The 14,674-nt window shown below is 23.6% G+C and overlaps 1 protein-coding gene across 3 annotated transcripts in view; it reads left to right on the top strand.

Annotated features, from left to right (window-relative positions):
* Positions 1-11,186, top strand: part of LOC122503187 (prominin-like protein) — a 77,808-nt gene extending 66,622 nt beyond the window's left edge. For all 3 annotated transcript variants that reach the window (XM_043613633.1, XM_043613635.1, XM_043613636.1), the window contains 3 exons: positions 4,573-4,740; positions 4,910-5,020; positions 10,555-11,186. In XM_043613633.1, the coding sequence (XP_043469568.1) occupies positions 4,573-4,740; positions 4,910-5,020; positions 10,555-10,567 (292 nt within the window). In that variant the 3' untranslated portion in view covers positions 10,568-11,186. The remainder of the gene's footprint in view (positions 1-4,572; positions 4,741-4,909; positions 5,021-10,554) is intronic.
* Positions 11,187-14,674: the final 3,488 nt, after the last annotated feature.

Raw genomic sequence — 14,674 nt, 5'->3', positions numbered from 1 at the left:
GGCGTATTACTCTCCAGTTCAACATCGAGAATTGTCAATTGTAAGATGTTTCTGGACCATGCAGATCGGAGTAAATCTTCACGACTGCTGCTACTTTCGTTTAAGGAGATTATCATCAGACATCTTGGAAATGCAGAAAGAACTGTTACTTGCTTCATAAAATCGAAAAACTCTTCGATTATTTCCGCAGAGTTTTCTAGAACAACTACAAAAAGGGTACTTTCATGAAAACTTCGAGAAGTAATTGCAGTTTTAAGCTCCATTGGATCTTGCTGAATGAAGTTTATTATTCGACTTGGAGAAATTGTGATTGCAGTTTGAAAAATTTCTTTCCCTGTATCCAGATTTTCTTCCTGATCGTCGTGCATTATTATCGTTTGATACGCCTCGAATTCATGTTCCCTTATCTGTTTAAATATGTCTCCAAATGGAACGGATTTTCCAACACCGATTTGTAGTAATCCTTAAAGTAAAACGATAATTTTTGCCAATTTCAACTTGTTCATAGCCATTTTAACTTCACCGAATCTTAGTGATCACTGCAGAGTTAAAAACCGAAGGCGACTGACTTTTTATTGTTTGTTTTTGGTAGTAAACTTGGTTGGTTTCTATGTCATTACAGATTCATTATGCTAATGTACTTTTTGTCTACAATTTATTTTATAAATATTGAATAAATTGTTTTTTAACAATGTAATCCAATATTTTGAAGCAATTGAAAATTAAATTAAGTAATATTTGATATTGAATATTTATAATATTTGACAACAGATCAATAACAAATTTCAGTAATTGCATTTTTTATAATGAATTACCTTCTATTAGGGTGCCTGATTATCCCATAAAAATTACTTTACACAATTATCTGTTTTTCGATATTTATTTCGAATTAATATATTTAACAGAAAAAGCACTACTTTTTATTACTACGCAAAAAGTAATAAAAATTATATAGTACCTAGTTTTTATAATCTTTATCTAATGTTAACTTTTTATGATATTTAAGATATTTATTTTTTGACAAAACACAAAAATCATAAAAATTATTTGGTATAAAAATATTACTATTAATAACTTTTTGCCGACTGTTTAATGTCTTAAAGTATCCCAGAACAGACAATCATCTCGTAGTAGTTTTTTGCTGAATATATTAATTTTGTTAAAATTCGCTTTGGAACATTTTCGTTTGCAGCACAACTCTAGCATCTAAAATTTTTCTCATTGCTTTTGACCGAACTTTATGTCTCTCATCAAAAATCATCGCTACTAATATATTTTCTAGCAGTGCAAAATAAGTGTTTAGAGAAATACTTTATCCCTAAGTAAAAACTCAACAGATCTCTAAGCTTTGCTAAGGGTTTCTTTATTGAAAAGTACAATTGTAAGATTGATTGAAACAGAGTGTATTGGTGGTTCACGATAAGCCACTGGACTCAACATAATTTTCTCAGTGCACTAGAAAAAATATTTTCCTTCATGCAACAAGCTCATTTGCTTTTCTTTATTCTCGCTATTTTTACAAGTTAATATGTTCGTTCAACAAGATTGAAAAATGTATCTTTTTATGAATATTTAATTCTTTATCTCCATGCACCTACAGTTTGGTTTGGGCACTGGTTTAATTTTCACTAAATATTTAAAAATTGTGCTTTATTTTCAGCTTCAAACTAATCGATTAGTTATAAAAAAAACTATTTCGATACCATAACAAATTTTTTTTTAATTTTTAAGAATACTTTTGTGAAGGCTTTTGACATGCTCATTTCGAATCTGACCTCATTTTCATATTCATTTATCATCGAGAACAAATTTTTTGTATAACTTACCATTTTGTAAAATTTCAATTTTCAATGAATTTAACTAGAAATCGTTTTAAAGAACGTAAATTTTTAAAAAATTTTAATTACTCCAATTCTTTTGAAATTAGTTAAATTTTTTAATTGATTATTAAAAATAATGGATTTATAGAAGAATTTTAATTAAAAACACTAAAAGAAATTGAATTTTGAAGCAATTACAAATGATTGCATAAATTCAATTATTTTCCAAATTAGTAAAATTCTTCTTAGAAATTCAATTATTTACAACAATTTTAATAAAATTCATGACAAAATTCCAATTATTTTCAAAAACTTTCCTCAATTCAATGATTTTTAATAAATCTACTACTTTAATAAAATTTTTCAAAACAATTCAATTATTTTTAAAAAAATTTTTAATTCTACGCAAACATTTCATTATTTTTATAAATAATAAAACTCATCTCAGACTTTTAATTATTTTTAATACAATTTTAATGAAATTACTCGAAAAATTAAATTATTCTTAAAAATTTTATTAAAATTCATCAAAGAAATTCAATTATTTAAAAATACATTTTAATAAAATTCGTCTCAAGAATTCAATTATTTTCAAAAGTAATATAATTATTCGTAGAAATTTAATTGTGTTCAACAATTTCCAAAATTTTCGTCAAAATTTCAATAATCTTTATAAATTTTTCTCCGAAATTCAAATATTTTCAAAAACTTTAATAAAATTCTTGGCAAAATTTCAATAATTTTCAAAAACTCTTATAAAAAAAGAAAAGTTTCAAAAATTCTTTTCTCTTTGGAGAAATTCAATTATTTTTAATAAAATTTGAATTAACTCTCCGAAAAATAAACTTATTCTTAAAAATTATATTAAAATTTTGTCAAGAGAATTCAATTATTTAATAAAATATTTATTTTTGTATTTAAATAATAAAATTCTCGTGGATTTTTCTAGTAAATATTGATTTAAAAATGAATTTCAGTTAAATTTTAGATTATTATTGAATATTGAAAGCAATATAGCATAAATTTTTAGAAATAATTGAATCTTGAAAATGTTTCAAATTAAAATCTTTTAGAAACTTTGAACTTTTCATACTTTTAATTAACAACTCTGTAGAATTTATTTTTTAAAAAAGTTTAATTGGAATTTTCTTTAATTCTTCAAGTTTTTATTTTCTAATATATATATTTAATTGAAGAATGTCAGAATTATCAAAATTACGTAAAAACTAATGTTGAAAACAATTGAATTCTTGCGGAGAATTTTATCATTTTTGAAAACAATTGAATTCTTGCGGAGAATTTTATCAATTTTGAAAATAATTGAATTCTTGCGAAGAATTTTGTCAATTTTAAAAATAATTGAATTATTTCGAAGAATTTTATTCAAATTTTTTTAGAATAATTTAATTTCTGAGAATAATTTTATTATCTATAAAAATATTTAAATTCTTGACAAGATTTTTAAGGAAATTTAGTATTATTTTTTCTCAAAAAGTTTAATGGAATTTTTTTTAATTATTTAAAGTTTTTAATTTCTAATTTATTTAATTGAAGAATGTCAGAATAATCGAAAGTTTAGGTAAAATTGAATTATAACAAATGGATTTACAAATTCTCAAAGAAGAACTTTTTCAAAAATTATAAAAAAAAATTGTTTTAAAAAAGAATTTCGGTTTAAAATTCTAGAAATGAAGAATTGAATTGAAATGAAAATAATTTTGAAGAAATTACAGTAACAATATTTTTATAATATAAAATAATGGTAGTATCAGTTTTAATTATTATAAAACATGAAGAAAGCGATCACTCCGAGTCGAAGACTCGGAGTGATCGATATCTTCTTGTTTTATAATAATATTCTTATATGTAATTGAATTTAAAATTTTTGAAAATTTTAATTTCTGTAAAAAAATGTTAATGATTAAATATTCATTTAAAAACGAAGTTATTGATGTTTTTGAGTAATTTTACAATTAAGGAAATTCGTAAATAAATGTAATAGAACAGGAAAAAAGTCGTTTTGTCTGGAAATCAGGGAGTTTGGTAAAATTAAGAACAAAATTAAAAATAAAATTTTGTAAAATATAAATGTAGTTTTAAAAACCTGGAAAAATTACGCTTTTAACCTGGAAAAGTGAGGAAATTTGAAATGAGGAAAAGCGTGGCAACCCTGTACTTAAATTTTATGTGTTTGTGGTGATTTTATTCTTTATTTTTGAGACTTTATCTGATACTGAACAGAATATTTGGGTGAACAGGTCTGTCTAGCCGTAGGGCGAGATATGACTTTAAAAATGGTCAAGAAAGAGAAATTTTCACGTTTGTATTATAATATTTAAGAAAACCTGATGTCCTGAGGTCACATTTGGATTCAGCACGTCAAAAACGCAACATCACAGGAAAATGTGCTTCAACGCATCTTATTTTTATTCAATATGAGATTCGCCAAAACTTTGTAGGCCTTTGAAATATTTTATTTCCTACTCCAGGTAGCTTGCAAAATCTTTTTTGAAAATATGAAATTTTTTCAAAGTTTGTCTGCAACGATTGTATTCTCAATATCCTGGACGGGACCCTATTTTGATTATAAAGTATGGACTATTAAAAAAATTCCGTTTGTCCTTATTTTTAAAACATTCCGTACAGTCCTAATGTTTTTTAACCCGTTCTTTCGGACACTAGTATATATATAAAATAGCACATTAAATGTCATACACTTCTGAAAACTTATTAAATTACTTTTTGATTTCAGTGTTCACGATAAGAAATATGTATCTCACAGTAGACATCATCCATCCTCTTATCCAGAAGGTTATGAGGGTCCAGTGAGTAGCTATAGTGACAGAGAAAATGAAAGAATTCACGATGCTCATCAAGGCTCGTCTCATAATGATTCAAGATATGCAGATGTTGCTCCAAAGTAAGTTAATTTTTTTACGCTCATACTTAACGTTTCGAAATTAATATTATTTAAATCTGTTATTAGCATTATGGTGGAGTTTGAAAAAAGATATTGTAAAAAATTACATCAGTAACTATTTACTTATATCTTTACCTAAGTTCAACAAAATTAATTATTGGTTTTACAGGAATTGGGATTTTCCAAACGGAGGTCCTCCTAGGTACCAACCACCAGCCGCTGCTCCTCCACTCAGCAATGAATATGAGCGACCTCCACCGTATTACTATCCTGGACCTGGGTAACTATTGATATTTTGTTTCAACTAGCTCCAATTGATCCACAACTCTCAGTTACCTATACCTGCACTGGTTTACAGTGAAGTTGTCACTCGAATAAAACATTTTTTTTCGATTAGTAAAAAATCTCTCAATTGGATTAAAAATGACAATTCTACACTAGATCTAGTGAACGAAACTACTTTTTTCAATTTTAGTATCCCTTCAACTTTTTTGCAGCAAAAAATCTAACAATAAATTTAGTTAAACGCTAAAGTTACTATAATCACTAATCAAGGGTTTCTGAAGTCGCTGATTTCAAATCTAATGTCAGTTTCTCAAATTTCAAAATGGCGGATTCAAAATGTCAGACAAGTTTTTAAAAGTCGATCAAAATAGTCTCAAATTCGTTAATCTGGGTTTTCGGGGTCGCTGATTACGAATCCGATGTCAGATTGGGACGCATGATTATTCCTCAAATGTTATTTTTACGAATTTTCACTTTTGCGAATCGAAATTTTTACGAATCGCCATTTTTACGAATTGTCACTTTTGCGAATCGACATTTTTACGAATCGCCATTTTTACGAATTGTCACTTTTGCGAATCGACATTTTTACGAAATGTCATTTTTGTGAATAGACATTTTTGCGAAAAGTAATTTTTACGAATTGTCGTTTTTGCGAATTGTCATTTTTGCGAAATTTCATTTTTGAGAAATGTCATTTATGCGAATTGTCACTTTTGCGAATCGCCATTTTTACGAATTGTCACTTTTCCGAAAAGTCACTTTTGCGAATTGTCATTTTTGCGAAAAATACAATAGTGAATCTATATATACCTACAAATTTACTATTGTATTTTTCGCAAAAATGACTTTTCGGAAAAGTGACAATTCATAAAAATGGCGATTCGCAAAAGTGACAATTCGCAAAAATAGCTTTTCGCAAAAATGACAATTCGCATAAACGACAATTCGTAAAAATGACTTTTCGCAAAAATGGTTATTCGCAAAAATGACAATTCGTAAAAATGTCGATTCGCAAAAGTGACAATTCGTAAAAATGGCGATTCGTAAAAAAAACAATTCGTAAAAATTTCGATTCGCAAAAATGACAATTCGCAAAAATGAAAATTCGTAAAAATGACTTTTCGCAAAAATTACTATTCGTAAAAATGGCTTTTCGCAAAAATGACTACTCGTAAAAATGACATTTCGCAAAAATGGCTTTTCGCAAAAATGACTATTCGCAAAAGTGCAGTTCGGTAAAATGACATTTCGGAAAAATGACATTTGGGGAATAATAATGCGTCCCGTCAGATTTCGAAAATTGAAAATGATGGATTATGGTGAACGAGTTTTGTAAAAATCTATCCAATTCGCATCTATTGAATCCACCTTTTTGAATTTTTGAAATCTGACATCGGATTTGTAATCAGCGACCCCGAAATCCCCAGAGTAACAAATTTGAGACGAATTTCATCGATTTTTAAAATTGTGTCCGACATATTAGATCCGCCATTTTGAAATTTGAAAAACTGGCATTGGATTCGAAAACAGCGACTCCAGAAACACTTGATTCACTAATCAAGTTTTAATTTTAGTAAATTTAGCGCTTAACTAAATTCAGGGTTGCCACGCAACCTGGAAAACCTGGAAATATCAGGGAATTTCATAAACCTTGAAAAAAACCTGGAAAAGTTAGGAAATTTTGATTAGAATCCTGGAAAATTATTGTTTTCTAATTGTGCTTATTCTTGAAATCTAATTTTACTTAAATATTTCAAAATTATTAAATTTTAAAAGAGTTGCGTTTACAATTTTCATAAATAGATAAACTTCAAAAGGTTGTAATTTGAAATTTTGTAAAATTTAAATTTTGAATGAATTAATTAAATAATAAAAATTTCACAGGAATTCTATTATTTACAAAATCTTTATAAATTTCATCGCAATTATTTAATTATTTTCGATAAATAATCAATTTTTTTAAAGAGATTCAATTATTTTCATAAATAATAAAACTCATCGCAGAATTTCAATTATTATTTTTAATACAATTTTAAAGGATTTTCTCGAAAAAATGTAATTATTCTTCAAATTTTTATTAAAATTCATCAAAGAAGTTCAATTTCTTGAAAGAATTAAATTATTTTCAAAAATTTTAATGAAATTCTTTTTAACAATACAATTTTTTTTCAAAATAATTTTAATAAAATTCTACTTAGAAATTTAATGAATTTTAATAATTTATCGAAATTCAATTATTTTCAATATCTACTATTTCAATAAAAATTTCACAAAAGAATTCAATTGTTTACAAAGAAATTTTAATAAAATTCGTCTCAAGAATTCACTTATTTTCAAAAGTAATAAAATTCTTCGCAGAAATTCAATTATGGTCAAAAGTTCACAAAAAAAAAAAATTCTCTTCAAAATTTCAATTATCTTTATAAATAATAAAATTTTTCTTCAAAATTCAATTGTTTTCAAAAATAAATTTTTATTTTAATAAAATTCTTGGCAAAATTTTGATTATTTTCAAAAACTTTTCTCTCAATTCAATCAAATTTTTTACAGAGATTCAATTATTTTTAATATAATTTTAATCTAATTTCTCGAAAATTAAAATTATTCGTCAAAAGATTTTTAATTACCTACCTATTTAAAAATTTGTTGATAAAATTCTTTATGAGAGTTCAATTTTAAAACACATTCAATTCTTCAATTAATTATTTATTTTTGTATTTTAATAATTGAATTCTCGTAAAATTTTCTAATAAAAATTGATTTAAATATGAATTTCAGTTAAAATTTTAGATAAGAATTGAATATTAAACTCTAAATTAGAATTAGTAAGAATGTTTTCTAATTTGAAATAGTGACTGACTTTTTGCTTTTGAATTAGCAGATTTTACTAATAAATAGTCGTTTCTACTAATTTAATAGTAAAATTTACTAATTCAAAAGCAAAAAGTCAGTCACTAATTCCAATTACTAAACATTTCTACTAATTCAAATTTAGAGAGAATGTAGCTGAATTTTTAGAAATAATTGAATTTTGAAATAATTTCAAATTATAATCTTTGAATGTTTGAATTTTTCATACTTTTAACTAAAAATTGTGATAGATTTAATTTTTTTGAAAAAGTTTAATTGAATTTTTTAAAATTTATTTGAAGTTTTTATTTTCTAATATATATTTGATTGAAGAATTTCCGAATAATCGATGAAATTTCGTAAGATTGAATTGTAAACAAAAGGATTTGAGAATTTTTAAATAAATTTTTCAAAAATTATTAAAACCAATAAATTTAAAGAAGAATTTTAGTTAAAAATTCTGGAAAACAATAACTTAAAGTGATGAAAGCAATTTCGAATAAATTACAGTAACATTATTTTTATAATATAGGTACAGGCCTCGGATATTATGACTTTTACGACTTTTTTCGACTTATTTTAAAAAATTACGACTTTTTCAACTTTTTTCCAAATATTGCAACAATTTTTAGTACCTATAAAATGCAACTTATTTCGATTTCTACATAGTGTGAAAAATTTCTATAGACAAATCTTCAAAAATTATATTTTAATAATTTTTTTAATTAAATTTACAAAATTTACAATTAAAAAGAGTTTCAATGATTGAAATTTTATAAAATTTAATTAAAAATAATTGATTTTTTAAAATAGTTTTATAAAAATTTTTGAAAATCAACTTTTGAAGAATTTTAATTGCAAATTTTGAAAATAATTGATTTCTTAAAAATTTTATTGAAAAATCTTCAAATGTAAACTCGAATGTAAATTTAAAAATGGTAATTAATGAAAATTAGCTTCTAAAAATTATATTAGAATATTTTTGAAAAAAACATTTATTAGAATTTTTGCATTCTAATTTTTTAAAATTCAATTATTTTCAATATTTTCAAATACAAATTTTCAAAAATTCAAATACATACAAAAAATAATAACAATAAAATTTGTTTTCAATTATTTTTCACATTTTAACAACATTACAATCATGTTCAAAATTTTTAATCCAAATTATTCAAAAAATTAGTTTTTTTTAAATTATACAAAAATTCTTTTAAGAAATTCAATTCTTTTCGAAAAATTACATTACAATATTGAAAAAAAAACTTTTTCTTGTAATTTTTTATCTTAGTTTTTAAAGATTTAATTAACTTCCAACAAAGTAGATTAAAATTTTTTAATATTTACTTTTTAGATTTTTTAAAAGTTTTGAGAAATGACGTTTATGTTATTAAAATTCTTCTAAAATTCAATTATTTTTTTTAATTAGAATTTACCAAATTTCAATTTTTTGGAAATTTTTAAATTGTAGGATATAATTGAAAAACTATTATCTTTCATAAATTATTCTAAAAATATTTAAAAAGAATTAATTTTAAGAATTTCTTTGTTGTAATTTTTTGAAAATTAATTAATAACTTAAAAAATATGGACAGTTACAATTGTTATAAAAAACTGAATTTTTGTATTTAAATAATTGAATTCTCTAAGAATTTTTCGGAAAATTATTAAAAATAATTGATTTCGAGAAGAAGTTTGATTAAAAATTGTAGAAAATAATTAAATTTTAAGAGAATCACAGTCGTAATTTTTAGATGTTATTAAATTTCAGAAGGTTTTAAATAGAAATTTTTTAAATTTTATTCCCGTATAAAAACAAGCAAGAAGTATTTAAATATTTACTTAACGAAATTATTCAAGTTTTAAATAATTAAATTTAGAAATCAGTGAAAGATCAGAAGAATAAAAAATAAAATTTTTGTGACGACACTGAATTAAATAAACGACTTTTTCGAATTTTTTTCTATTTTAAATCGACTAAAGCGACTTTTGCGCTTTAAAGTCGATCCGAGGCCTGAATATAAAATAATGATTTTATCAGTCGGTCATTATAATTATTATAAAACATGAAGATATCGATTGCTCCGAGTCGAAGATCGATTTCTTTATGTTTTATAACAATTTTTTATAAGTTGTTTAATTTCAAAAAGGTTTGAATTTGAATCTTTTGAAAAATTTTAATTCCTAAGAAAAACTAATTAAATATTTATTTAAAAAAGATAAATATAACAATGTGGAATACGCAGTATTATATGAAAGTTCCATGTATTTGTAAAAGTTTATTGAAATTATTTAATTTTGTAAAATATAAATGTAGTTTTAAAAACCTGGAAAAATTCCGTTTTTTAACCTGGAAAAGTCAGGGAATTTGAAATGAGCAGTGGTAACCCTGAAATTTATTGTTTGATTTTTTGCTGCAAAAAAGTTAAAGGAACACTACAATTGAAAAGAGTAGTTTCGTTCACTAAATCTAGTGTAGAATTGTCATTTTTAATCCAATCGAGGTAGAAGTTACTCAAGTGTCTAAAAATCATGAAAATTTTCATGAATTTTGAGGTTTAAGAAATATGTTATCATTTACATACCTTTTTAAAAAATCTGAATGAAAGATGGTTAATATTAGTGCCGTAAGTTGCATTTAATTGAAAATGTCTAATGAAATGTTCGATTTTATTTCAGGGAGAGAAATTAGGAATCAAGTGCCGTGGCATGCACGAAAGCAGCTCTAAGCAGTGTGGCAATGCACAGTCTCACTCGAAGCTACAAGAGAACACTGAAAAGTAAAACAAAATCTGGTTATCAACGGGATTACGTTTAATGTAATATTTTATCCTGAGCGTGCCACGGAACACCCAGCTACCAAAATTATAAATACTGACCAAGATGATGATGCAGACTGAGAGGTAGACTAGAGATTTCTGACTGCAATTAATCCGTACGACTTGAGACTCAGACAAATCAATTGACGCCTGCCTGTATTGATTTTCTGCTCGTTTGACCATTGTTTACTTCAAGTTTACTTCAAGTTGGGTAAAAGTTCACACTTTAACGTCCTTCTTTAATAAACACAAATTTGCTTTGTTGACAAATTTTATGTATGACTACTATTCGGGAACTTGAAATTTTTGATGAGCGTTTAAATGAATATTTTGTATTTATTAAAGAGTTGATCACTTTATCTAGTAAACTATACTACTTCACAGGATTTATTTCGTACTATTTTCACATCGTTGTATGCTTTTCTTTTACTATGTTAGTTTTTAAATAATATTTAGAGACTATAAATATTTAGTCCAGTTCGTTAGTGTAAACTTGTTTTATTTTATACAAAGCATTAATTTGTATCTATTAATTTCGTGATGTTAAGAGTTGAGTATTGTTGAGCATTTGAAAATGTTTCTTACACTGCCAAAAGAAATTCCTCGTCTTTCAATATTGAATTTATAGTTATTTTCAGTATTAAAACTTTTCTTTTCATTAATGTATCTGCGTTTAAGAATGGGTGCATACATTTCATTTGCGCGGACATAATTGAAAATTTCTAGCGGGGCCATATTCCAACCGTCAAATTTTTAATGTTTTCTCTTTGCAAAATAGTTTCATTAAAGATTAAAGATTTTTTTTTTGTCATTAAAGCCATTAATTCTGAATAATCTAAGAATGCGCTTCTTAGAATGCGCCATATAAGAAAATGCCTAAATCGTGGTTCATTTCTTTGTCTTGAGCCTCGCCATCTCTAGAAATCTAGTAAAGTAAGAAACTAATTTTCATCCGAGCGCTGTGATAAAGGGTTTTGGGTTCTCTCTTTCTATCATGGCGCTTCGGAGATAATAAATTTCACAAATGAAAAACGCGGTCAAATTTATAAATACTCTGTGTATATGGTTCGTCGTTAAGTAGTCTTTTTACTATAATTATTAAATTACCATGTAATTTATTAATGGCAATTTTAATCATTTTTACAAGAATATAGGACCTTATTTAATTTAGAAATTCTATATAATGTATAAATTCGATTAATGAATAAAGTTTCAATAACGGTTAATCTGTCCACAAAAGACGAACACGTCTAAAAACAAGTGAACAATGAAAGAAATTTGTCGTCTGAAGATTGTACTGTGATTTGAAAAAATAATTAGTCTTTCAAATTGCAGTACTTTACAATTTACAATTTACCTACCAAGGTAATCTTTCGAGTTCTTACATAAGATTCTATGTTGAATTTATTATCTTTATTATTATTAACTGAAGGACCGTTCTCTATAAATCATAACAGAGATGTTATGAGAAAATGAAATGCGGCTTCTCAATTATTGATAATAAGTTAAAAGTTGTTAATTAAATTATATTATCTAATGTGGAATCTGACATAAGATATTTGTAAAGAATTCAATTCTTAAAGGGATTTTCAGTAAGAAAGAACAAACTACATGTGCAAAAACTATCGTTCTCTTTATAAAAATGAGAAATGTGTTTATGTTATTAAAAAACTCTAAGAACATAAAGAAAAATATTTGAAATTAATTATGAGATAATTAAAACTAGAAACAAATGATCTAAAAATAAGAACAAATAACAAACAAACTAATTAATGAATACCCACACAGAAAAATTAATTTTCTAAATATTTCTCAAAGCGAATATTGTATGGAAATTTTTTAGGGGATATTGATTGCAAAATTGAGGAAACTAAAAAAAAACTAGGCTTTTCACTCATCTACTAAAATCTTCTATTTACTATTCATTCGATTTGAATACTTTTTTAAATTTGTGACAATAAAAACTACTTTTTTCTTTTTTTTAATTTGTACTACATACTTTAAATGCGCCAATAGAAGAAATAATAAAATTATTCTCAAAAAATTTAGTAAAATTCTTCGAAACAATTCGAACATTTTTGATAGAAATTCAATTATTTCCATATAAATAATAAAATTTTTCACAGAATTTCAATTATTTTTAATACAATTTAAAATTAATTCCTATAAAAAAATGTAATTATTTACAAAAGTTTTATTAAAATTCATCGAAAGAAATTAATTATTTTCAAAAGTTTTATTAAAATTCTTCGAAAGAAATTAATTATTTTCGAAAATTTTGATAAAATTCAACGTTAAGAAATAATTATTCAATTATTTATTTTTGTATTTAAATAATTGAATTCCTGTGAAACTTTCTTATAAGAATTGATTCAAAAATTAATTTCTGGTAAAATTTTACAAATTAATTGAATATTAAAAGCATTATATTGTGAATTTTTTAGAAATAATTGAATTTTAAACGGTTTCAAATTAAACTCCTTGAAAATTTGAATTTGTCATACTTTTACTAACCATTCTGGAGAATTAACTCTTCTGAAAAAGTTTAATTGAACTTTTTTTTTTGAAAATATTTCAAGTTTTTATTTTCTTACCATCTATTTATCTTCAAAAATTTTAATAAAATTCTTTGCAAATTTAAATTATTTTCAAAAATTTTACTCAATCGAATGTTTTTCAATATCCACTACTTTAATAAAATTTTCCAAAAGAATTTAATTATTTAAAAAATTTTTAATAAAATTTTACGTAAAATTTAGTTATTTTTATAAATAATAAAAATTTGACAGGAATTCAATTATTTACCAATTATTTTCAGAAATAAATAAAATTATTTTTAGGAATCCAATTATTTTCATAAATAATAAAATTCTTTTTAGGAATTACATTTTTCTCATAAATAATAATGAAACTCATTGTAGAATTACAATTATTTTTAATACAATTTTAATCGAATTCCTCGAAAAATGTAATTATTCTAAAAAATGTTATTAAAATTCGTCAAAATAATAATTGAATTGGGTTCATAAAAAATTGTTAATAAAATTCTTTATAAGAATTCAATATTAAGAAACATTCAATTATTTAATAAATTATCAATTTTTGTATTTAAATAATTTAAATCTCGAAGAATTTTCTAATAAAAATTGATTATATCGTGAATTTTAAAAACGTTTCAAATTAAAATCTTTGAAAATTTAAATTTTTCATATTTTTAACTGATAATTCTGTAGAATTATTTTTTTTTTGAAAAAGTTTAATTAAATTTTTTTTAAAAATTATTTCAAGTTTTTATTTTCGAAATATTTAATTGAAGAATTTTCGAATAATAGAAATTTCGTAAAATTAAAATGTAAACAAATGAATTTGAAAATTCTCAAGGAACTTTTGCAAAAATTATTTAAAAAATAATTGATAATTAATAATTCAATTCTTTGGATGAATTTTAATAAAAAAAATTTGAAAATAATTTAATTATTCGAAAAATTTACTTAAAATTGTATTAAAAATAATTGAATTCTTTCGAAAAATTTTAATTAAATTTTTGAAAATAATTACATTTTTCAAAGAATTTACTTAAAATTGTATTAAAAGTAATTGAAATCCTATGAAGAATTTTATTTTTTAGGAGAATAATTGAATTCTTGCAACGAATTTTTATTTCATTTTTTTTAAATAATTGAAATCCTGTGAGGAATTTTATTATTTATGAAAATAATTAAATTCTTGCAACGAATTTTCTTTTTTCTTTTTTAATAATTGAAATCCTGCGAAGAATTTGATTATTTATGAAAATAATTGAATTCCTGCAACGAATTTTACGAATTTTTTTTTAAATAACTGAATTCTTTTGAGAAAATTTTGTCAAATTTAATGTAATATTACATTTTATATTTAAAAAAAAATTTTTTTTTTACTTATAAAAATTATTTCCGAATATAATCTAATTTTTGAAGAATTCTAACTAAAAGTTTTGTAAA

This window comes from Leptopilina heterotoma, unplaced genomic scaffold (assembly GCF_015476425.1).
Source record: "Leptopilina heterotoma isolate Lh14 unplaced genomic scaffold, ASM1547642v1 Lhet_247, whole genome shotgun sequence".
Lineage (NCBI taxonomy): Eukaryota > Metazoa > Arthropoda > Insecta > Hymenoptera > Figitidae > Leptopilina > Leptopilina heterotoma.
Note: the sequence above shows the minus strand (reverse complement) of the source record. Positions and strands in the feature narration are given on the sequence as shown.